We start from the raw sequence: 24241 nt of genomic DNA on the forward strand, positions 1-24241 counted from the left end.
AGGAACAGGCAAAGATGCAAATTCATATTCAGAAAGTGTGTTCAAAGTGTGATATATAATAAATATATAAAGCTGAACGCGCTAATCTCAGGAACTACTGGTCCGATTTGAAAAATTCTTTTAGTGTTATATAGCCCATTTATCGAGGAAGGCTATAGGCTATATATAATCCCCGTTTCTTACGGAACGTGAACCACGCGGGTAAAACTGCGCGGCGTCAGCTAGTGTGTTATAAAACGTCGTATGACATACGTGCGTTTAATTACAGCCTCTGCTTCCTTACTATAGCTCTCGCCTACGACTCGAGCTGGAATATCGCCTCGGCTGTAATTTTCAACTTACCGCACTTATATCATAATGTACTATTATTGTATTTCAATTTCCCAAGATATTAAAATCATTTACTTTTAGGTTACCTGGAAGAGATCACTATTTTGTGTAATAGTGATAAGGTCGCTTTTTGGCTGTAAAATGAGTATCTTCTTTTGTTATTTTTCATTTTTGTGCAATAAATGTATTATAAATAAATAAAAAGATGTTTTTTTTTGTATTGAGAAAGAATACAATAAGGAACATAAGTTTACTTATCCTAATAATTATACAAATCATGCCCACGTGGAATGGTGGCAAGAATACTGGCTGCACTTCCGCGCTGGACATCCTGGATCCTTTGCGCTAAATGAGCCAGCCCTTCTGTCACCAGTCGAGGCAACTAGCCGCGGTAAAATGATTGGATAAAATTTTATGGCACAGCGACTCAAACTGGCAAAAGGTACAAATATAGAGAGTTACATATTTGTATGAATAAAATAAATAAATGAAATAATAGTAGATTGTTATACAAGGGGCTAAAAAGACCCATTATATACGAGGAATTTATAGGGCCCGAGAGTAAGGCGAGGGCCGCCTAAATAGCAACCGAGTTTATAATGGGTTTAGCCCCACGTGTTACACTCTGCTTTTCACTACGATTGCGAGAAAATAAAATAGTTTAGTAAAATATTCAATGATTTATTTTAATTGAAAATTAAATGTACAAAGTCTACAATTTTGGATATTAAGAGAGATGCTTTTACTCGGTAACATAATTTCCGACTACTTTGAAGATAAATAATGAATATATGAGGTAAACGTGGGAGATAATAGTTTAAAAAACTCCATTCGTAAGTGAATCCATTCGTTGTTAATTTTCTCCACTTATTAAATTTTTCGTAAGTATTTAAGTAAATACGTCTCGACTTTGATGGTAACAGATTGAAAATTTCATCCATCTCCAAATTAGGATCACCATTCTCACTAGATGAAGACAACAATAACAATTATTGTTAAAAATATGTAATTTACGGTCACAAATTTACAATAAATTTCTGAAATAAATATAGTGTGTATTATTCACGCCAATTGTTTTTTAAATTCTCGCTGTTTAATTTTATTTTTTTACATGAGAAAAAGGCAAAGACAAAGGTTTCAAAGGCACCGTAAAGGAAGTTCCATGTCTTCGAATCTCGCTCTATTCGCAACTCAATAAAAATTAATTAAAAAAAATGAACGCATTCCACAAATAAGAACGCTACATTTCATTCCAATTTAAAGTTTTTTTATTTATTTTTCAAAACAATCAGGGCCTTACCTATAATGATTCTATTTTCGAATAAAACCTCCTCCATTTTATAGTAGGCTAGTACTTGGCTAGTACTCGTAACAGACAAGAATTAAAAAAAACAAAATTACTTTAGCCCCTAGAGGCTGAAATGCTTGTTTAGCCCCGCTGTGGAGTGGTAATATAACAGTGTTTTTGAGCAAGAGTAGTGAAAATAAAATGAATATTCTCCTTCATCTTTAGCCAAAGATGCTATAAAAATTATCTCTAGTAGTATGTAATTGTAGTATCGATGTTTCATAGTTGTAATTATGTTATAGGTGGATGCCACCATGTCTCGGAGGTGAAGATTATTAAAAAAAAAATAACTCCAGGAGTCGATAGTCGATTTTGTGGGAGCCCACAGTCCCACACAAAGGGCTTTAATAGATTTTATTCGATCTAGATACACCACCTAAAAATATCTAAAACTAATTTGGATAGTTTTAAAAAAAATCCTCACCGCCTTCAAAGTGATCAGAAGGTGGCACATACGATGTTATTTTTCGCTTTTCTAACACTGAAAGAATTTTTTCAAATCGGACCAGTAGTCCCTGAGATTAGCGCGTTCAATCAAACAAACAAACAAACTCTTCAGCTTTATAATATTAGTATAGAATAATCTGTGACGACCCCTAATAGTTTTTTTTTCACTGACATCATGACATGTACCCTCAGACCAATTATTGTATAGGACCTGCCTCGCTAGACGTTACTTTTCTGTCAAAGTATATGATCAACGATCTAATGCGATTATAGAAACTGTCTCTATAGTATTGATGTTAAATTGTTGTAATCGTTTTCGTCGGTTAAAGAGCTCCGTAAAAATACCTTTTTGTGTAATTGAATTGTGTAAAAACGAGCAAAAACTTCTAGTTTAGTATAAGATATATACCAAATCTAAGCTCGTTTTCTTCAGAAAATGACAGTCAATTTTGTTCGTGACAATGAGTGCGATACAGGTCCTTCTATAATTGGTCTGAGCATGTACCTCTTACTCCGCCACTTTGGACATCCCTGGTTTATATACCTGATAACGGGATTTTACGAGTAATTATTTTTGTATAGGAATTACCATGCAAGAAGTCCATGCAAGGGACCTATGGCCAGCGCCCATCAGCTGATAAGGAGGAGGAGGGATTACCTAATTATGGTTTGCAGTATAACATTCTCTGGGGTCATTACAAGCCACGACTTTGGGTATTCATTGGTCTTGATTACTGATAACGGAATTTTACGTAGGTAGTATATTTTTTTTTTAATGAGGAAAAATGTTGTTTTTGTTTTGTTTTGCAATATATTGCTAGGTACTTATCATTTGACCCTACTGTCATACTGGTATAGTGATGCGCGAGTATCATTCGAATGATATATTTTTAAAATTTATCTATAAATTAGAATTTTCTCATCAAGGGTACATATAAGCTTCTCACAAAAATTAAGGGAGCAGAAAAAAAATCCAAATTTTTGGGGGATTTTCAACAGGCTGTAACTTATACAAAAATGGTCGTACAGCAAAAAAAAAAAAAGCAAATTGTAGCTCTAAGTGTTTAGTTTTTGGATCTGAGTTTGAATATTTTTTTTGAAAATATTTTTCAAGTAATCATAAGAAAACCACCGAAAAAAAAATTTTCGTATTTTTTTTGGTTTTTTTTTAATCTACGGACGTGGAAAAAATTTTTTCGACTCAACCTTCATATGGACCGGATAGCTTGTTTATTCAGATTTAATTTCGTTTTTTTTAAATCTCGATACGAGCATTTCTCGCTGAGATATCGATGTTTGAATGGAAAAAGATCATTTTGTCTTTGATTACCAATATCTCAGCAACCAATGATCGCACAAAAATTTTGTCGAAACGCTAGGGTCAGAGGCCCAGTACTCGCTTTATTTTTTAAAGCAAAGCGATTAATCGACCAGAAGGCTATATTTACGTCAGAAAATCAGGCAGTATTGCCATACGACGTGGCAATACTGCCAGCCTTCTAGGAACTTGACCATTGAACATCAATTCGGATGAATTCTACGACATGCTATTTTTTTTCCAAGTACACTCAGTAAAGTTCATTTGTTTTTTAGCACTGCCATAACCGATCAATGGAAAGAACATACATACGATGTTATTTTTCGCTTTTAGAGAAATGCATTTCTAAAGTCGGGTAAAATTTATTGTTAAAAAAATCTTTTTTTTCTGTTTTTAGTGTGTCCTAGCATAGTGACCGTAAACGCCAAAGTATTGGCAAATTCGTTCACTTATTTCACCTATTTTGATTTTAACACAAAATTAGGTACATAACTGATTTTCGTGAAATTCAATGGGACCTATCTAGTAGTATTCTCTTTCAAACAATAAAACATATTTTCAATATTAGTTACTAAATTGCAACGTTATAGGTAACAAACATTAAAAATTGAGAATGAGAACCTCCTCCTTTATATGAAAAAACGCAATAAAGTTTCTAAAAATGATGGTCGAAGATTTTGATTATATGACCAACTGGCCTATTCACTATTTTGATCTTTATTAATTTGATGTTTATTTTAATAGGTTATCAACCCATTATATATTGGCGTAGATTTATCGATATGTGAATAAAGGTACATCTCTAGTACAAGCGTAATAATAATCGAATTCAATGTTTGAAAATTATTATTAGTGGTCGTACCTATTTGATAGGACGTTTTGTTTTAAATTACATTTACAAACTAATTTTATTACATGGTTTTCTCCAGAATGAGGTGAGCCCATGTATTTTTTACTGACTCAAATATTACCAAGTTTGCTATTTCATATAACTTGTCTATAAAAAAAAATAGGATTGTTGTTTTGACCACCAAAAATCAATTTTTGGTTTCACATGTAAGTTAAAAAAAATTGTTGGTCGCACATTAGAGCAATTATTACAAATAAAATACAGGCATGTGATCTTAGTACAGGGTTGGCAAGGGAAACTAATCTGTACTTTTATATTCTGTCATTTATTTATTAGTTCTTTTTTTTTAATTTTTAACACAATGTCAAAATAAAATGCAAAACACTATTAAAAAATTATAAAAAAAAATCGACTCTCCCGCTGCGGGACATTTGAGTGCCCAAACAATCGGTGGTCAGTGGCTCCAGAATGTGGAACCTCCTCACAATACGTTTCTTCGAGGTCGTTATATCAAGTTGTGACTGTATTTATATCTTCATAACTACTTCACAAAAACTATTTTTCACTACTCTTGCTCAAAAACACTGTCATATTACCACTCCACAGCGGGGCTAAACAAGCATTTTAGCCTCTAGGGGCTAAAGTAATTTTGTTTTTTTAATTCTTGTCTGTTACGAGTACTAGCCAAGCACTAGCCTACTATAAAACGGAGGAGGTTTTATTCGAAAATAGAATCATTATAGGTAAGGCCTTGATTGTTTTGAAAAGTAAATAAAAAACTTTAAATTGGAATGAAATGCAGCGTTCTTGTCTGTGGAATGCGTTCATTTTTTTATTTAATTTTTGTTTGAGTTGCGAATAGAGCTAGATTTGAAGACATGGGACATCCTGTACGGTGTAATACCTTTGCCTTTTTCTCGTGTGAAAGAAAAATAAAATTAAAAAGCGAGAATTTTAAAAACAATATTGCCGTGAATAATCCATACTTGATTTTTTTAATGAAATTTATTGTAAATTTGTGACCGTAACATACATATTGTTCAACGTTAATTGTTATTGTTGTCTTCATTTTCAATTAATATAAATCATTGAATATTGTACTAAACTATTTTATTTTCTCGCAATCGTAGTGAAAAGCAGAGTGTAACACGTGGGGCTAAACCCATTATAAACTCGGTTTCTATTTAGGCGGCCCTCGCCTTTGTCTCGGGCTCTAAAAATACCTCGTATATAATGGGTCTTTTTAGCCCCTTGTATAACAATCTACTATTGTTAATTCGAAAACATAACCAGTTGTTACATTACTATCGATTTTTACGACTTAATATAAGTAGTCCCTTCTAGGAAGTTATAACAAATTTTGACTGTATTAATTCATTCATAACTACTTCACACAAACTATTTTGTTAATTCGAAAACATGACCAATTGTTACATTACTATCCGTTTTTACGACTTAATATAAGTAGTCCCTTCTAGGAAATCATAATAAAATTTGACTGTATTTATACATTTATAACTACTTCATAAAAACTATTTTGTTAATTCGAAAACATGACCAGTTGTTTGTTACATTACTATCGGTTTTTACGACTTAATATGAGTAGTCCCGTCTAGGTAGTTATAACAAATTTTGACTGCATTTATACATTTATAACTAGTTCACAAAAACTATTTTGTTAATTCGAAATTAAATGACCAGTTGTTTGTTACATTACTATCGGTTTTTACGACTTAATATGAGTAGTCCCTTCAGTGTCGTTATAACAGGTTTTGACAGTATCCTCATAATATAAAATGGCTTTTTCACAGGTTCACAATATTAACAGTTTTGCTTGTCGCTAGCAGTGTGTCAGGCTGGGTCAGACAAAGAACTAGACGACAGAGCAATGGACTTAACCCTGCTAACGAATACAATGGTATATTTATTAAAGTAACTACTTTATTGGTCTCGTAGTAAACTGGGTTAGCCAAAGGAAAGCCAGGGATAAAACCCGTGTCGGGGTAAAAAAAAATACGTTATTGGGGTTTTTCCTTTCACGAAAAATCTTAATAGCAGTTTGGAGTTGGAAAGTTAGCGGTGTTGGTACCCTCCCGTGCCTGATCTCTCACCAGTCGTGTCTGCCGTCCTATCGGACTATGAGAGTGAGGGAAAAGAGTGCACCTGTGCTTGTACATACATTTGTGCACTTACTCTTGCGTATATTTTTAATCTCAACATGAGATTGGACTAGTAGATAGTGGTTGTTTTATGTAAAGCCGCCATGTCCATCTGTTTAGTAATATGTAGCTTTTTCGTAATTTCTGGATAGGTAATACTTTTTTTCATAATTTCTAGAAATTACGTTTTATCTTAATTTCTAGAAAGGCCGTGCGAAACGGAAGAGGGCGAGGCCGGGGTTTGCGTGTATTACTACCAGTGTGACATTGCGACCCGCACTGTCATCGGAGACGGCACAACCCTCATAGATATGCGGTAAGTATCATCGTCATCGCCATCGCCATCGCCATCGCCATCGCCATCGGTATACATTTTTAACCTGGGTGCAAACTACGTAGAGCCGAGTTCACCGATTTTCATTTAAATTAAACGTAGTTTGAACAAGGAACGTTTTTTTCCTGTTCGCCAAACGCTTTTTGACTCTGCTTTGTAAACTGAGCGATTGAAAACGGCGAGTGAACGATTTATGAATAATTTATTACCCTGTTTCTTTTACAAAATTGCTATACTATTAGCATACTCTTAATTTATATACAACTAGCGGACGCCCGCGACTTCGTCCGCGTAAAAATTTATGTCAATTTTCAACCCCAATTTCACATTCTATTTTGCATACCCCTACCCTTACACAACCCTTAAACTACCCTACCCCTACCCTACCCTACCCTACCCCTACCCTATACCTTCCCTACCTTACCCCTACCCTTAGCAAAATCGATCCAGCCCTATGAGCGTGGTGCGATGACAAACGGAAATAGAGACTTGTATGCTAAAATTATAATGAGGTAAAGTATGTGTGGTTGTCGGAGGTAATCTTTGGATCTACTGGACCGATTTGGAAAATTGTTTTACTAATAGAAAGCTACGTTATTTGCGAGTATCATAGGCTATGTTTGATCCCCATATTTACACGGGAACGGGAACTACGTAATTGAAAGTGCGGGGCATCATGTAGCGGAATTTTTGTGTCTTTTAGAAATTTTGTATTATCTCCGAAATTATTTAACTAATTAACATACTATAAAGGGCAAATCTAATCTCCATAATATCCTTGTGATTATTAAATAATTTATTTTGATAAGGATTTAAGTTAAGTAGCATAAATAATGACGCAAACCTAAGTATATAAAATTAATAATTTTTAAAAAAGGTACTATATCTGCTAATATAGGAGATAGATATATGGTGTCGCGGACTTTTTTGTAGAATTTTTAAAGATACATAAAGCCTCTATACATTAATTTAAATTTTACACAATGGTTAAGGCAGCGCATGCGAATAGGTCTGCTTAAGAGGATTTTCGGTCCGACCTGTATGACAAAAACTGTGTTAACTCCGCTAATATATATGATATCAATATATAATATAGCCTATAGCACTCCTCGATAATGTAGCATTCTACTGGTGAAAGAATTTTTGAAATCGGACCAGTAGTTCCTAAGATTACCCCATTTAAAGAATGTGACAAACTTACAAACTTACAAACTTTACCTCTTTATAATATTAGTATAGATTTAAAAAACTGTCATCATCTATCATCAGGTCTGCCACGAGGGAATGCCCCACATATCTGGAGATCTGCTGTCAGGCCAAAGATCGTATTACAGAAGAGTCCTCGGAAAGGAACAAACAGGGAGCAACATATTCTGACAAAATAGATCCGTATAAACTTTCAGAGACACAGCAAATGTTTGACATAGAAGATATGAACTTTTTGGAGACTTTGGGTTTGTTCTCTCTGTGCCAACAAGTTGGCCTATTCACTATTCTGGTCTTTATTATCAACCTATTAAAATAAATATCAAATAAATTGATAAAATGTCATCTACACACCGTGTGATATCCATCAGTAAGCACCGGATGACATTTGTTACATAGAATCTCAATTTAGTATATATCAACTAGCATACGTAAATAAGCCTGCAGCTGGCATATTTGCCAGCATATTTTATTAGTTTTGACGACCTCCGTGGCGCAGTGGTATGCGCGGTGGATTTACAAGACGGAGGTCCTGGGTTCGATCCCCGGCTGGGCCGATTGAGATTTTCTTAATTGGTCCAGGTCTGGCTGGTGGGAGGCTTCGGCCGTGGCTAGTTACCACCCTACCGGCAAAGACGTACCGCCAAGCGATTTAGCGTTTCGGTACGATGTCGTGTAGAAACCGAAAAGGGGTGTGGATTTTCATCCTCCTCCTAACAAGTTAGCCTGCTTCCATCTTAGACTGCATCATTACTTACCATCAGGTGAGATTGTAGTCAAGGGCTAACTTGTAAAGAATAAAAAAAAAATATATATTCGCTGTGTTTTGTGATAGCCGCGTCGCAACGACTTGCAGTACGGACGGCTTCAGTGTGGTCGTGGCGTTCGATCCGTCCACATCTCTTGTTGTGTAATTCTTCATAGGTTACTTGGGATAGGCGGGGAGAGTGACTTGAGTGGAAAAGGAGAGTGTTTGTTAACAGTCAAAGGCGCCTTTAACCCTACACACAACGTTCACAAGTGCGTAACTTCACTCAAGGTCATTCTCTGCCATTCTAGGGTCTTATTTTGGTTACAGTTTGATTTGTTAATTAAGTTGATATAGTCGGTTTGATTCTTAGGTGATGATTTAGTATTCGATACACAGAGTAACCAGAGAGAGTCTTTACAAACTGCGTGCTGCGCGCAACCCATAAAAAAAAACAAAAGTTCGCGTCTCCTTGACATCCGCATATACAATTTTTTTTCATAATTTGTATTGGTCGCTAACTATGGGCCTCATAAGAAGGCTCAAAGTCACACATGGAACGAGCTATGTTAGGAGTATCTCTGCGTGATCGAATCAGAAATGAGGAGATCCGCATAAGAACCAAAGTCACCGAAATAGCTCAACGAGTTGCGAAGTGGCAATGGGCGGGGCACATAGTTCGAAGAGCCGATGGACGTTGGGGTCCCAAAGTTCTGGAATGGCGACCCCGCACCAGAAAGCGCAGTGTTGGTCGACTCCCCACCAGGTGGGCAGGCGACATCAAGCGAGTCCCAAGTATTTGCTGGATGCACGCGGCTCAGTATCGTGATATTTGGAAGTCCCTACAAAAGGCCTATGTCCTGCAGTGGACGTGCATGCTGACATGATGACAATACAATTTCGGGTATATTAACATTAAAAGATGAAAATTTTTACAAAAATTTTTGTGTGTGTGTGTGTGTAAGTTAGTGAGTAGTCGTTAGTCGCATGAGGCAAAACAGAGACGAACGACAAAGCTCTTCTTAATTTCAGACAATCTTTCAAAGAACACAAGTTTCACCGAGGAGTGCGGTTGGAACGACCCGAGTCTGTTCGTGTTCCAGCCGCCCAACCAAGACGTGTCCGACCGGGGGGTGTATGCCAACTACGGGGAGTTCCCCTGGATGGTGGCGCTACTGAGGTGGGTACTTCGAACACTTTTAACCCGAACGACTAGTAGCGTTATCTAGTATCATCATCATCATCATTATCAACCCATATTCGGCTCACTGCTGAACTCGAGTCTCTTCTCAGAATGAAAGGGATTAAGCCAATAGTCCACCACGCTGGCCCAATAATGTGGATTGGCAGACTTCACACACGCAGAGAAATAAGAAAATTCGCAGGTATACTTTCCACGCGTTTTTCCTTCACCGTTTGAGACATGTGATTATTAATTTCACGGAGGCAGAGGTCATATCTACTGGGCTATCACGGCTGACTAGTTCACTAGGCTATCTATTATGCGACTCAGCAACTACATTTATATAACGCACGAACTTCTGGTCGTCCTCTACCTCGTGAGCATCTAAAAATGGCAATCTCTGAAGGTGCAGGTACCAGAGGCAACGACGGAGACGACGCTATGCCGCAAGCTTCGGACAAGACACCGCCCTGCTGCAGGACAGCGATACGAATGCAATTCGCGCGAGGCGAAGAACTGGGACTGACAATCGTCTGGTAGACACTCTGGATAGCGAGGAATTGAAGACCGAATGTGGCTCCTGCACTGACACCTAAGACAACCTCCGTGGCGCAGTCGTATGCAGATTGAGGATTTATTAATTGGTTCAAGTCTAGCTGGTGGGAGGCTTCAGCTGTGGTTAGTGGTAATTATTACCACCCTACCGACAAAGACGTACCGCCAAGCGATTTAGAGCTACGGTACGATGTCGTGTAGAAACCGAAAGAGGCGAAAAAAACCATAGGCCATGAAACCTCAGCCCGAAAGGGGCTGAAAGAAAATTACCGGGGAGAAATATCCCCCGCGACTTCTCCGGGCAAGGAGGCTAAGTCCCACCCGGATTTATCATCTGGAAGGAGATGACCGTGTGAGTCATGATAGCTCAGTGGATATGACCTCTGCCTCTGATTCCGGAGGGTGTGAGTTCCAATCCTGACCGGGGTACACCTCCAACTTCTCAGTTATGTGCATTTTAAGAAATTAAACATCAGGTGTCTCAAACGCTGAAGAAAAAACATCGTGAGGAAACCTGCATGCCAGAGAATTTTCTTAATTCTCTGCGTGTGTGAAGTCTGCCAATCCGCATTGGGCCAGCGTGGTGGACTATTGGCTAAAGCCCCCTCATTCTGAGAGGAGACTCGGGCAGCAGTGAGCCGAATATGGGTTGATAATGATGATGATGAACTGCCTGAACACTTCTCATGTTTCCAGGAAGTCCAACACAATGGTGTGGGTACAGAACGACTACATGGGTGGCGGCGCCATCATCCACCCGTCCGTGGTTGTCACTGCTCAACACAAGCTGCGGAAAATCAAGGCCCATGAGGTAAACGAGCTGGTTCAGTACGACTGTCACTTTCACTCGGGGTCACCCCCAGAGGACCGTTCACCCGCTGAGTGTCGAATTTAAACTATGCGTTTCAGAATTCGACACTCAGCGGGTGCACGATCCCCTGGGGGCGCCCCCGCAACGTCTATTAATTCCACTGTTAGTTGTTAAAGGAAAAGACAGATGGCCTGATTCTTGGTATAACAGAATTAAACTTCCAGGGTATTGGACCGATAGCCTGCTATAAAAAACATATCAAAATCACTGGGTATATTTAAAAAAGCTGTCAAATTACATTATCTTCTTTAATAATTCTTAAAGTATATAGATGTTTACTGTCATGGCATACTTTAATTATGTTATGTATTTTTATTATTTTATATTTATCTTTGTAATCTGGTTTATGTATTAGTGTGTAATTATTTGAATGTATGTATTTTTTTATATATGTAAATGAAGTTCTTATAAATTACATTTAAATTGAATTTCCCGCGCATTAATTAATGTCAAAGTATTATCTGTGGTGGCAGCACTTTTTTACTCTATGTTTAGTTTATAATTCATCTGTCAGAAAATTGTCGAAGTTATTTTGTACAAGTGAAGCGTTAACGATTTTATTGGAAACAATTTTGTTCTATTGTAAAATAATATTTGAATAATATGCGCGGGAAATTCAATTTAAATGTAGTTTATAAGAACTTCATTTACATATATATTATAATTGTTTTTTTTTTCATTTTATTTATACAACCTGCATTCTCGTGTTTTGCATTTTCCTAAACCCAAGGTTGCCTAAAAGAAATCGCTACGTAGCGATAAGGCCTTTTGTATCCTATCCTTCAGTACTATTTTTTTTTCTGCCTTATTATTTGTTTTTTCTTGTGTTATGGTGTACAAATAAAATATAAGTCCGCAAGTAGTTAATATACTCCCCAGCACCCTGTATAATGTACTATAAAGCAAGTTTAAATGTCTGGTAACAGTTGAAATGCCGTGCCGGCGATTGGGACAGCAAAACAACGTATTTTAGGAAAAAAAATTGAAATCAGACGAGCGATAGTTGCCCGACAATCACAAAACCCGCTATAATTTAAATTTTTACCTTTATTTCTGATTGTCTATGGTTTTTTACTTTTCTTATACATAAATTTACTCTACCAAAAAATAAAACACTCATAAAGTACAAAGATTTAAAAAAAATATGTTTCTGAAATCACGCGTCTGTGGACCGCGCACCCAGAGCGCAGTTTTAAAAAAAGAATTTAATATCCAAAGACGTGTTTTGTAGAAGTAGTGAGAGACCTATTGCCATCCTTGTTCTTTTTACTATGTGTAATATAAGTAACTGCCTCATTGGCCCCGTGGTTAGCTGGTTCAGCTACGGACAATGAGGTCCAGGGTTCGAATCCCGGGTCAGGCCAACAAAAACAAAAATAGGTTATTGGGATTTTTCTTACAAGGAAAATCTTAATAGCAGCCTGGAGTTGGGAAGTTGGCGGTGTTAGTACACCTCCGTGCCTCGGAGAGCACGTAAAGCCGTCGGTCCTGCGCCTGATCTCTCACCGGTCGTGTCGGTCTGCCGTCCCATCGGATTTCGAGAGTGAGGGAAGAGAGAGTGCACCTGTGCTTGCGCATACACTTGTGCACTATAATATCTCCTGCGTACATGGTTAGTCTCACCATGAGATTAGCCGCCGTGACCGAAAAGTCGGTCGGGTGCATATTAATATAAGTAAGAGTGTGACACAAAAGGGGCTAAATAAAGAAGGTAAAAAATAACTTATTTGGTCGATCCACAGTGGGGTGATTTTGACATCGATTCACAGTAGAATGGACTCCCCAGAACCCTGTATAATGTACACTATTAAGCAAGTTTAAATGTCTGGTAACAGTTGAAATGCCGTGCCGGCGAGTGGGACACAGAGATCGACAAGGAGCAGTTCAGTATACAGGAGAGAGACGCTGATCGCTTCGTCTCTCATGAAAGGTATTTTGGGGGTAAGTTTTCTGCTGTCATTCATCGTAATTATATTTGATCATATTGCCATCTGTTTTTAACCCGCCATCGACGACGTCAATTTAATTTACGCAAACGGTGACGCCGGTCTCACAGACCGGATTTTTCAATAAAATATTTTTCAGAAAAAAAAAAAATACAGCTTTAAATGTTACCTAAGCGGCGAGCTTAGGTACACCGGCGATCACTATGCCCTAGAACAGGGTAGGCGAACCTTTATGCATCAACGTGCCATTTTTTCTAAAAAATGTTTAATGGGGTCATTGGCGTGCCATCAAATAATTTTGACTTTCTGATTATTTGGAGAATAACAATAATAAATACTATCAAAACTCTTTATGAAATAAAGTAAACAAAAGAGGTACATTTTGGAATGTTTTTATTACACGCATAAATTAAATTATTGTAAAATTAGTGTGACTTCTGTTGCTGCAGGTTAGATGACAAATAATTTATGTCAAATACCTACTTTACACATGTTTTATGATCGGCGACGTGCCCAAAATATTGCCAATGCCAATGGTTCGCCTACCCTGCCCTAGAAGAGTGATAAAAAAAACATGTTTCTTCAACATACTTTCACTAAACCAATTATTTAATCACATTCTTATTTATACTGACCTGGAGTATACCTGGGTTCCCTGGGCCGACGTTGTATAGTCGGTGGGCGTTCCCTATAAATAACTTTAGTGTAGTTAGTATGTGTAGTTTTCAGCTTTAGTCAGTAGGTCCGGCTGTTAGCCCAATCGAGTGGCGAGTCAAATCAATAATATTAAATACTAGCTGACGCCGCGCGGTTTCACCCACTGGGATCCGGTTCCCGTAGGAATATGGGGATAATATATAGCCTATAGCCTTTCTAGATAAATAGGCTATCTAACACTGAAATAATTTTTCAAATCGGACCATTCCTGAGATTAGCGCGTTCAATCAAACAAACGAACAAAGTCTTTATAATATTAGTATACAAAACCGTCTACAAAACCGTCGCAAGATCGATGCCCTGGAGATGTGGTGTTGGAGATGTTTGTTGAGGATTCTTTGGACAGCATTCAGAACCAACATTTTCATTCTCAACTAGCGGACGCCCGCGACTTCGTCCGCGTGAAACTCGATGTAAACTTTCAACTACCCCTACCCTACCCCGACAATATTGGTTTGTAGTATATGATAAGTATCAGAGATGGCGCTGTATGTGAAAAAAGATTTTCCCGCTTTTCTGTTGAAATTTTTCCTGAGTTTTCTTTGCTATAAACCTCACGGAGCCCGAGACCTTTCCAACGAATGTAAAACCGTGGAAATCGGTACGTGCGTCCTGGAGTTATAGCGTCAGGAAGGAAAACCCGACTTTTTTTTATCATTGTCAATGACCTAAAGATAAAAGAAAGACTTTTGTGGACTGAGCTTTTACGGGTCTTAAAATTCTTTGGCCACATCTCCAGAAATCATTCAATAAAGCGTCTGGTAGTGCAAGGCCAAGTCTAAAGCAAAAGATCCAGAGGCGGATCTCCAACCCGCTAGATAGATTTAGTTAAGGCTGCTACACAATCATCTTTGGTGGAGTGTACTCAAAAATGCAGCCAATCGTGTGTGCATTGCACAGAAGGCGTCGCTCATCGCTGCAACCACGACCACTCTACCAAGAGCGTACGATTAAGATAAAGAAGTATAGTAGCTTTATACTATTAAATATATTCTTTAATAGTTTACATAAAATATTGAACTGTGTGCGTGGCGGCACCTGAACTGGGTCCTAACTGAAAATCAGTGCTGCACCCTTTTTTTATTGAAAGTATGCGACAAAATGCTGAGTTGGGGCCTTTTTCTAGGTTATGCCACATATTACAGGGCATTCTTTAGTGTTCCACTGTTTGAGTGGACAGTAGCCATAATCTATAATATAAAAATGAATCGCAAAATGCGTTGGTAAGCGCATAACTCAACAACGCCTGGACCAATTTGGCCAATTCTTTTTTTAAAATGTTCGTTGAAGTTCTAGGATGGTTTTTACGTCGAGAAAAATTCGAATAATTGCCGGAAAAACCATAAAAATAGCCCTTTTCTTTTTCCCATACAAATGTTTTCTAACTAAAACTTAGTAAATTTGAGCTTTATTGTTATTGGATAAAGTTCATATTAATAATAATTAGAAAACGGGGTAGGGGTATAATTTACGTACGATTATACGTAATTTACGTAGGGTAGGGTGGATAGGAGTAGGGCAGGGGTAGGTTTAGGGGTAGGGTAGGAGTATGGTAGGGTAGGGTAGAGGTAGGGTAGTGGTAGGGTAGGGGTAGGGTAGCGTTCGTAGGTGAAAGTTTACATCGAGTTTCACGCGAAGTCACGGGCGTCCGCTAGTATGTTATAATTTAGATTTAATGTGATATGTGGCATTACTTAAAAATAAAGATCGTTTACTTACTAACTTTACTTATTTACATATATTCCAGCGTCTTTACTCAATGACATCGCGCTGATCTTCCTCAAGGCACCGTTTGATCTGGGGGTGCCGCACATCGGACCTGCGTGTCTGGCGCGGGGCATACCCGACAACACTGCCACGTGCTTCAGCATGGGCTGGGGCAAGATAGACCTGGTCAACGAAGTGGACGCCAAGATACTGAAGAAGGTATAATGATTCTGAAGGCCATGCAGTGTTCATTATCAACCCATATTCAACTCACTGCTGAGTTTGAGTCTGTCTCAGAACGAGAGTTTTTAGGCCAACAGTCCACCAGGCTGACCCAATGCGGATTAGCAGACTCCACACACGCAGAGAATTAAGAAAATTCTCTGGTATGCAGGTTTTCTCACTATCACTATGTATTTTATTCATTATTGTAGGTATTTGTGTAATATTGTTTATGTATTTATGTTTATGTTTTTTGTAATAACATTTATGTATTAGGATTTAAATTATTTGTATATATGTGTATTACTAATACTATGGTTATTTTTGTTTTACGCCACCTGCTGATGTCGTTAAGTTTTCCTAAACCGAAGGTTGCCTGGAAGAAATCGCTACTTAGCAATAAGTCCGCCTTTTGTATGCTGATCTCTTCCTAATTTGTTTTTTATTTCACTTGTTTTTGTCATTGTGGTTTGCAAATAAAGTATATTTATCTTATGTAATTACATGTCTCAATGCAACAAAAATGGTCATACGGAAACCAAAAAAACACTAATTCTCCAACAAACACGCGTTTTTCTTTAGCGGACAGCAATAGACAATTGACAATTAAAATAAAACATGGCGGCCGCAGCGCGCTCGCGCGGTACAGTGTTTCCCGCTCAATTTTCAAAGTTCGCAGCGTCAACAACCCTACTTCTCTTTTAAGTATTATTACGAATATTTTGTTTGGGAGTATACCAAAGTGTTGTTTCAGACATTTTTAAATTTTTCTCCCCGTACCATTCTCGGACTTCTAGGAATATTCTAAGAAAAGAATTAGCGAAATCGGTTGAGCCATTCTCGAAATTTTTAGAAATAAATTCAAGTTTCATTTTTATATTAGGCTGAGTTTACACGAACTTTTGAAACGTAAGTGGTACATGGTGGTGGTAAGTAAAGTCGAAAACTTAAAATTAAAGTTACGAGGGTTCCAAACGTGCCTTGGTCCATGTAAAGCCCACAACAAACTTAGCCTAGGTTTATTTTTTATCACCTTTTTACAAATTTATCTAGACCTAAATACACAAACTATTATATAGATAAAGATTTAAAGAGATAGAGAGATATAGATACACACCCAGACAATGGAAATCACACATGAAGAGCATGCTCTTCACACAAATATTTATCTAGTTGTGGGAGTCGAACCAACGCAACGGTCGTGTATGCAGAAGGCCCATTGCGACATGCGGCCGTCGATTACGTTGGTCCTTTGACTTGCAGGTGAAGCTGCCGCTGGTAGAACACGATAGATGCCAAGAGTTGCTGCACACTAAGACACGGTTCCGCCACATCCCCAATTTCGTGCTGGATGCATCGTTGACATGCGCCGGCGGGGAGGAAAACATCGACGTGTGTCAGGGCGACGGGGGCTCTGCTCTGGTGTGCTCTATAGGGGTAACTACTCAGCATTATCATTAACAATCCATATTCGGCTCACTGTTGAGCACGGGACTCCTGTCATAATGAGGGGACTAATAATCCACCATGCTACTCCAATTGGCAGACTTCACATAAGTAGCGGATTAAGAATTCTCAGGTATGCGGATTTCCTTACCATGTTTTTCCTTCACCGTTTGAGACACGTTATATTTAATGTCCTAAAATGCACGTGACTGAATAGTTGGAGGTGCATGCCCCGGACCGGATTCGAAACTATGCCTTCCGAATCGAAGGCAGAGATCATATCCACTGGGATATCACGTAATTAGGTGTGGGCATGAAGAATATGTCGGGCAGGGGAGGTGAGTGGTAATGAATTCTAAAAGGTTTTGGCTGGCGGGAGGCTTCGGTCGTGGCTAGTTACCACCCTACTCTCATCATCAACATCATTATCATCATCATCATCATATTAGCCGATGGACGTCCACAGCAGGACATAGACCTTCTGTAGGGACTTCCAAACATCACGATACTGAGCCACCTGCATCCAGCGAATCCCTGTGATTCGCTTGATGTCGTCAGTCCATTTGGTGGGGAATCTCCCAACACTGCGCTTTCTAGTGCGGGGTCGCCATTCCAGCACTTTGGGACCGCAACGTCCATCGGCTCTTCGAACTATGTGCCCCGCCCATTGCCACTTCAGCTTCGCAACTCGTTGAGCTAAGTGACTTTAGTTCTTCTGCGGATTTCCTCATTTCTGATTCAATCACGCAGAGATACTCCGAGCTCGTCCCATCGCCCGCTGTGTCTCAGCCTTATTAAAATTAAGTTCTAGAAATATAAAAAGCCTAGCAAGAGAACGCCGTTTGTTTAGGCCGGACAAGCAATTGAAAAGCCTAACTATGTCCAGCTTTATCCGGACGCCTGGCAACACTGTATGCGAATCTACCACCACCTAATGATCACCTGGTTTTCTTTCAGCACCGAGAAGGCAAGATGCGCTACGCGGTGGTGGGCCTGGTGGCGTACGGGCTGGAGTGCGGCAAGCGCGACGTGCCGGGCGTGTATGTGAACGTGCCACATCTCGCCGACTGGGTGGACCGGCAGATGCGTGCCGCGGGACTCGGCACAGACTCCTACTCCTTCTGAATACACGCCTTACCATAGACACTTCTTTTATTTCACACTAACCGTCGATATAAATCGTTAGATGCTCAATACTAAAGAACGCACAATGGGGATGATGACTAGGTTTGAGGTGGACCGGCAGATGCGTGCCGCGGGACTCGGCACAGACTTCTACTCCTTCTGAATACATGCCTTACCATAGACAATTCTTTTATTTCACACTAACCGTCGATATAAATCGTTAGATGAACCCCTCTATACTAAAGAACGCACAATGGGGATGATGACTAGGTTTGAGGTGGACCGGCAGATGCGTGCCGCGGGACTCGGCACAGACTCCTACTCCTTCTGAATACATGCCTTACCATAGACAATTCTTTTATTTCACACTAAGCGTCGATATAAATCGTTAGATGAACCCCTCTATACTAAAGAACGCACAATGGGGATGATGACTAGGTTTGAGGTGGACCGGCAGATGCGTGCCGCGGGACTCGGCACAGACTTCTACTCCTTCTGAATACATGCCTTACCATAGACAATTCTTTTATTTCACACTAACCGTCGATATAAATCGTTAGATGAACCCCTCTATACTAAAGAACGCACAATGGGGATGATGACTAGGTTTGAGGTGGACCGGCAGATGCGTGCCGCGGGACTCGGCACAGACTTCTACTCCTTCTGAATACATGCCTTACCATAGACAATTCTTTTATTTCACACTAACCGTCGATATAAATCGTTAGATGAACCCCTCTATACTAAAGAACGCACAATGGGGATGATGACTAGGTTTGAGGTGGACCGGCAGATGCGTGCCGCGGGACTCGGCACAGACTCCTACTCCTTCTGAATACACGCCTTACCATAGACAATTCTTTTATTTCACACTAACCGTCGATATAAATCGTTAGATGGGCCCCTCCATACTAAAGAACGCACAATGGGGATGATGACTAGGTTTGAGGTGGACCGGCAGATGCGTGCCGCGGGACTCGGCACAGACTCCGACTCCTTCTGAATACATGCCTTACCATAGACAATTGTTTTATTTCACACTAACCGTCGATATAAATCGTTAGATGAACCCCTCTATACTAAAGAACGCGCAATGGGGATGATGACTAGGTTTGAGGTGGACCGGCAGATGCGTGCCGCGGGACTCGGCACAGACTTCTACTCCTTCTGAATACACGCCTTACCATAGACAATTCTTTTATTTCACACTAACCGTCGATATAAATCGTTAGATGAACCCCTCTATACTAAAGAACGCACAATGGGGATGATGACTAGGTTTGAGGTGGACCGGCAGATGCGTGCCGCGGGACTCGGCACAGACTCCTACTTCTTCTGAATACATGCCTTACCATAGACAATTGTTTTATTTCACACTAACCGTCGATATAAATCGTTAGATGAACCCCTCTATACTAAAGAACGCGCAATGGGGATGATGACTAGGTTTGAGGTGGACCGGCAGATGCGTGCCGCGGGACTCGGCACAGACTTCTACTCCTTCTGAATACATGCCTTACCATAGACAATTCTTTTATTTCATACTAACCGTCGATATAAATCGTTAGATGAACCCCTCTATACTAAAGAACGCACAATGGGGATGATGACTAGGTTTGAGGTGGACCGGCAGATGCGTGCCGCGGGACTCGGCACAGACTCCTACTCCTTCTGAATACATGCCTTACCATAGACAATTCTTTTATTTCACACTAAGCGTCGATATAAATCGTTAGATGAACCCCTCTATACTAAAGAACGCACAATGGGGATGATGACTAGGTTTGAGGTGGACCGGCAGATGCGTGCCGCGGGACTCGGCACAGACTTCTACTCCTTCTGAATACATGCCTTACCATAGACAATTCTTTTATTTTACACTAACCGTCGATATAAATCGTTAGATGAACCCCTCTATACTAAAGAACGCACAATGGGGATGATGACTAGGTTTGAGGTGGACCGGCAGATGCGTGCCGCGGGACTCGGCACAGACTCCTACTCCTTCTGAATACACGCCTTACCATAGACAATTCTTTTATTTCACACTAACCGTCGATATAAATCGTTAGATGAACCCCTCTATACTAAAGAACGCACAATGGGGATGGTGACTAGGTTTGAGGTGGACCGGCAGATGCGTGCCGCGGGACTCGGCACAGACTCCTACTCCTTCTGAATACACGCCTTACCATAGACAATTCTTTTATTTCACACTAACCGTCGATATAAATCGTTAGATGAACCCTCCAAACTAAAGAACGCACAATGGGGATGATGACTAGGTTTGAGGTGGACCGGCAGATGCGTGCCGCGGGACTCGGCACAGACTCCTACTCCTTCTGAATACACGTCTTACCATAGACAATTCTTTTATTTCACACTAACCGTCGATATAAATCGTTAGATGAACCCCTCTATACTAAAGAACGCACAATGGGGATGGTGACTAGGTTTGAGGTGGACGGGCAGATGCGTGCCGCGGGACTCGGCACAGACTCCTACTCCTTCTGAATACACGCCTTACCATAGACAATTCTTTTATTTCACACTAACCGTCGATATAAATCGTTAGATGAACCCCTCTATACTAAAGAACGCACAATGGGGATGGTGACTAGGTTTGAGGTGGACCGGCAGATGCGTGCCGCGGGACTCGGCACAGACTCCTACTCCTTCTGAATACACGCTTTACCATAGACAATTCTTTTATTTCACACTAACCGTCGATATAAATCGTTAGATGCTCAATACTAAAGAACGCACAATGGGGATGATGACTAGGTTTGAGGTGGACCGGCAGATGCGTGCCGCGGGACTCGGCACAGACTCCTACTCCTTCTGAATACGTGATAAAACATTCGGCTACTCAAAGCAGATTGGAAACGAACGGCAAATTAAAAAAAAATCAACTCAACGAACTATACATGATACTCGGGAGTATTTCCCATAACTTATATATATTTACTAGCGGACCCGCTCAAGCTTCGCTTTGACTTATGATGCACTTCTTCCCTCCTCCTACCCTACCCCTACATTACCTCGTCGACATCAACCCGTATTCGGCTCACTGCTGAGTTCGAGTCTCCTCTCAGGATGAGAGGAGTTAGGCCAATAGTCCACCGCTGGCCCAATGCGGATTGGCAGACTTCACACACGCAGAGAATTGAGAAAATTCTCTGGTATGCAGATTTCCTCACGATGTTTTCCTTCACCGTTTGAGACACGTGATATTTAATTTCTTAAAATGCACACAACTGAAAAGTTGTAGGTGCATACCCCGGACCGGATTCGAACCCACACCCTCCGGAATCGGAGGCAGAGGTCATATCCACTAGGCTATCACGGCTCTACCGTACCTCAACCCTACCCCTACCCTAGTCATACCCTACTTTTACCCTACCCCTAGGATTTAGGGGTTTAAAAAATAAATGTTGGCCTATTCTCATAGACACCGGATAAGCACAAAAAATTTCATCAAGCCGTTTCGGAGGAGTATGGCAACGAAAACTGTGACACGAGAATTTATATATTAGATTGTTGTAGTTCTCAGACCAATTATAGAAGGACCTGTATCGCACTCATAGTCACGAACAAAATTGTCTGTCATTTTCTGAGGAAAACGAGCTTAGATTTTATATATATCTTATACTAAACTAGAAGCTTTTGCCCGTTTTTACACAATTCAATTATACAAAAAAGTATTTTTACGGAGCTCTTTAACCGACGAACACGATCACAACTATTTAACATCGATTCTATAGATACAGTTTTTATAATCGCATTAGATCGTTGATCATATACTTTGACAGAAAAATAACGTCTAGCGAGGCAGGTCCTATACAATAATTGGTCGGAGTTGTAGTTAGATACTATTTATGCTCGGGAAACGAATTGGGAAACTGTAATGTTTCTCTGGGCATATTTCATGTTAATAAATAAATAAACTTCAAGGTGACAAGTCCACTTCTAGGAGCCGAACTGCATATTAAATTTTTTTTAACTAAAAAAAAATTTTTTTATTTTTTCATACAAAGTAATTCAAATACTCCGAGGAAGAGACGGCCGCGTGGCGCAGTGGGTAGTGACCCTGCTTTCTGCATCCACGGCCGTGGGTTCGATTCCCACAACTGGAAAATATTTGTGTGATGAGCATGAGTGTTTTCCAGTGTCTGTGTGTATTTATACATTATATAAGTATTTATATGTAGTATATAATTGTATATGAATATTATAATATCAACTATCTTAGCACCCATAACACAAGCTACTCTGTATGCTTACTTTGGGGCTAGATAGGGATGTGTATTGTTTAAGTATATTTATTTATAACAAAAAAAAAAAAAGAAGAGAAAAGGCTCACACAGCGGGCGATGGAACGAGCTATGTTAAGTTAGTAAGCCCAGGGTCGACCCCTCACCAGGTGGACTGACGACAGTAGGTGGCTCAGTATCGTGATGTTTGGAAGTCCCTACAAAAGGCCTGTGTCCTATGATTATGATGATGAATTCAAATAATTCCATCTATCCATGGATATATATGGATAGTCGGAATTATTATCTATCCTTGATCCTTAGCAGATGACTTCATCCGCGTAAAAATCGATGTACAATTTCAACTTCTTCGCTGCGTCTATTTATATTTTCGCATGTTTTATGCCAGGCCAGTTTGCAACTGAACGTTTTATTTGCTTGGGTAAAGTGCCTAGCCGAAGCCACGGTTAAAGGCCCTATCACAAACCCCCGGCCGAAGGCCGATGTACAACTGAATGCGCGGCCATAATGCTCAGCTGAAGCCAACTCAACCAAAATATTTATCCCTAAAGTTTGTGTCAAAAACCCCTAAAATCGCCTTAATTATTGAATTGACCCCCTAAAAAATATAAATTCATAATAATTTAGAAATAATATGCTGTAATATATTTCAAAAGTCTATATATATGTATATATATTTAATACTATATATATATATTTAATCTATACTTATAATAAATCTGTAGAGAGGTCAATTCTGTACATGAAATATATTTCCAAAATAGCTATCAGGGGGTGATTAGTGATCGATACTGACGCCAAAAATGCAATCAATAAAATTTTTGTCTGTCTGTCTGTCTGTCTGTCTGTCTGTATGTTCTTTATAGAAACAAAAACTACTGGATGGATTTTAACGAAACTTGGTACAATTATTCTACATACTCCTGGGCAGGTTATAGTATACTTTTCATCACGCTACGATCAATAGGAGCAGAGCAGTGAAGAGAAATGTAGAGAAAATGGGAGAAGTTACTACATTTTTTAAGCTTCCGTCGCGTGTACATCCTTAATGGTTAAGGCTACATAGAAATCATGTATGATGGAAATGTTCTCCATAAAAATATAAAAAAAAACACAACAGCATATATATGTCTATCTTTTATGGTTGACTCACAATAACACGTGTAACTCCCGATAGCTTAGCAGTTCGATGCTTTCTAATTATATTTGTCTACTCTTATGTTTATAGGGGGTTTCTATGGTATGGGTAGGGTAGGGGTAGGGTAGTGGAAGGGTAGGGATAGGGTAGGGTAGGGGTAGGGTCGAGGTAGTTGAAAGTTTACATCGACTTTCACGCGGACGAAGTCGCGGGCGTCCGCTAGTACATAATAAGTCTATGTATATTTAATACAGACAAAATATTACGTCTTTATCTGAAGATTCAGATTTTTTGAAATCATACATGTTGACAATGAA

At 39.5% G+C, this 24241-nt stretch overlaps 1 protein-coding gene across 1 annotated transcript; it reads left to right on the forward strand.

Moving 5' to 3' along the window:
* Nucleotides 1-4301: 4301 nt before the first annotated feature.
* On the forward strand, nt 4302-18531 carry LOC112053454 (phenoloxidase-activating factor 2). The gene is made up of 10 exons (XM_024092862.2): nt 4302-4378; nt 6105-6211; nt 6657-6768; nt 8056-8240; nt 9773-9920; nt 11175-11289; nt 13185-13290; nt 15760-15938; nt 17205-17378; nt 18345-18531. Exons 1-10 carry the CDS (start codon nt 4359-4361, stop codon nt 18510-18512), a joined length of 1314 nt encoding a protein of 437 aa, XP_023948630.1. The 5' UTR covers nt 4302-4358; the 3' UTR covers nt 18513-18531.
* The last annotated feature ends 5710 nt before the right edge of the window (nt 18532-24241 follow it).

Source organism: Bicyclus anynana, chromosome 26 (assembly GCF_947172395.1).
Source record: "Bicyclus anynana chromosome 26, ilBicAnyn1.1, whole genome shotgun sequence".
Lineage (NCBI taxonomy): Eukaryota > Metazoa > Arthropoda > Insecta > Lepidoptera > Nymphalidae > Bicyclus > Bicyclus anynana.

Coding starts and splice junctions, on each gene's coding strand:
- LOC112053454 (XM_024092862.2), top strand. CDS start 4,359: ATGGTTTTCTCCAGAATGAG. Junction 8,241..9,772: donor GAACTTTTTGGAGACTTTGG/GTTTGTTCTCTC, acceptor TCTTAATTTCAG/ACAATCTTTCAAAGAACACA. Junction 15,939..17,204: donor ACGCCAAGATACTGAAGAAG/GTATAATGATTC, acceptor TTTGACTTGCAG/GTGAAGCTGCCGCTGGTAGA.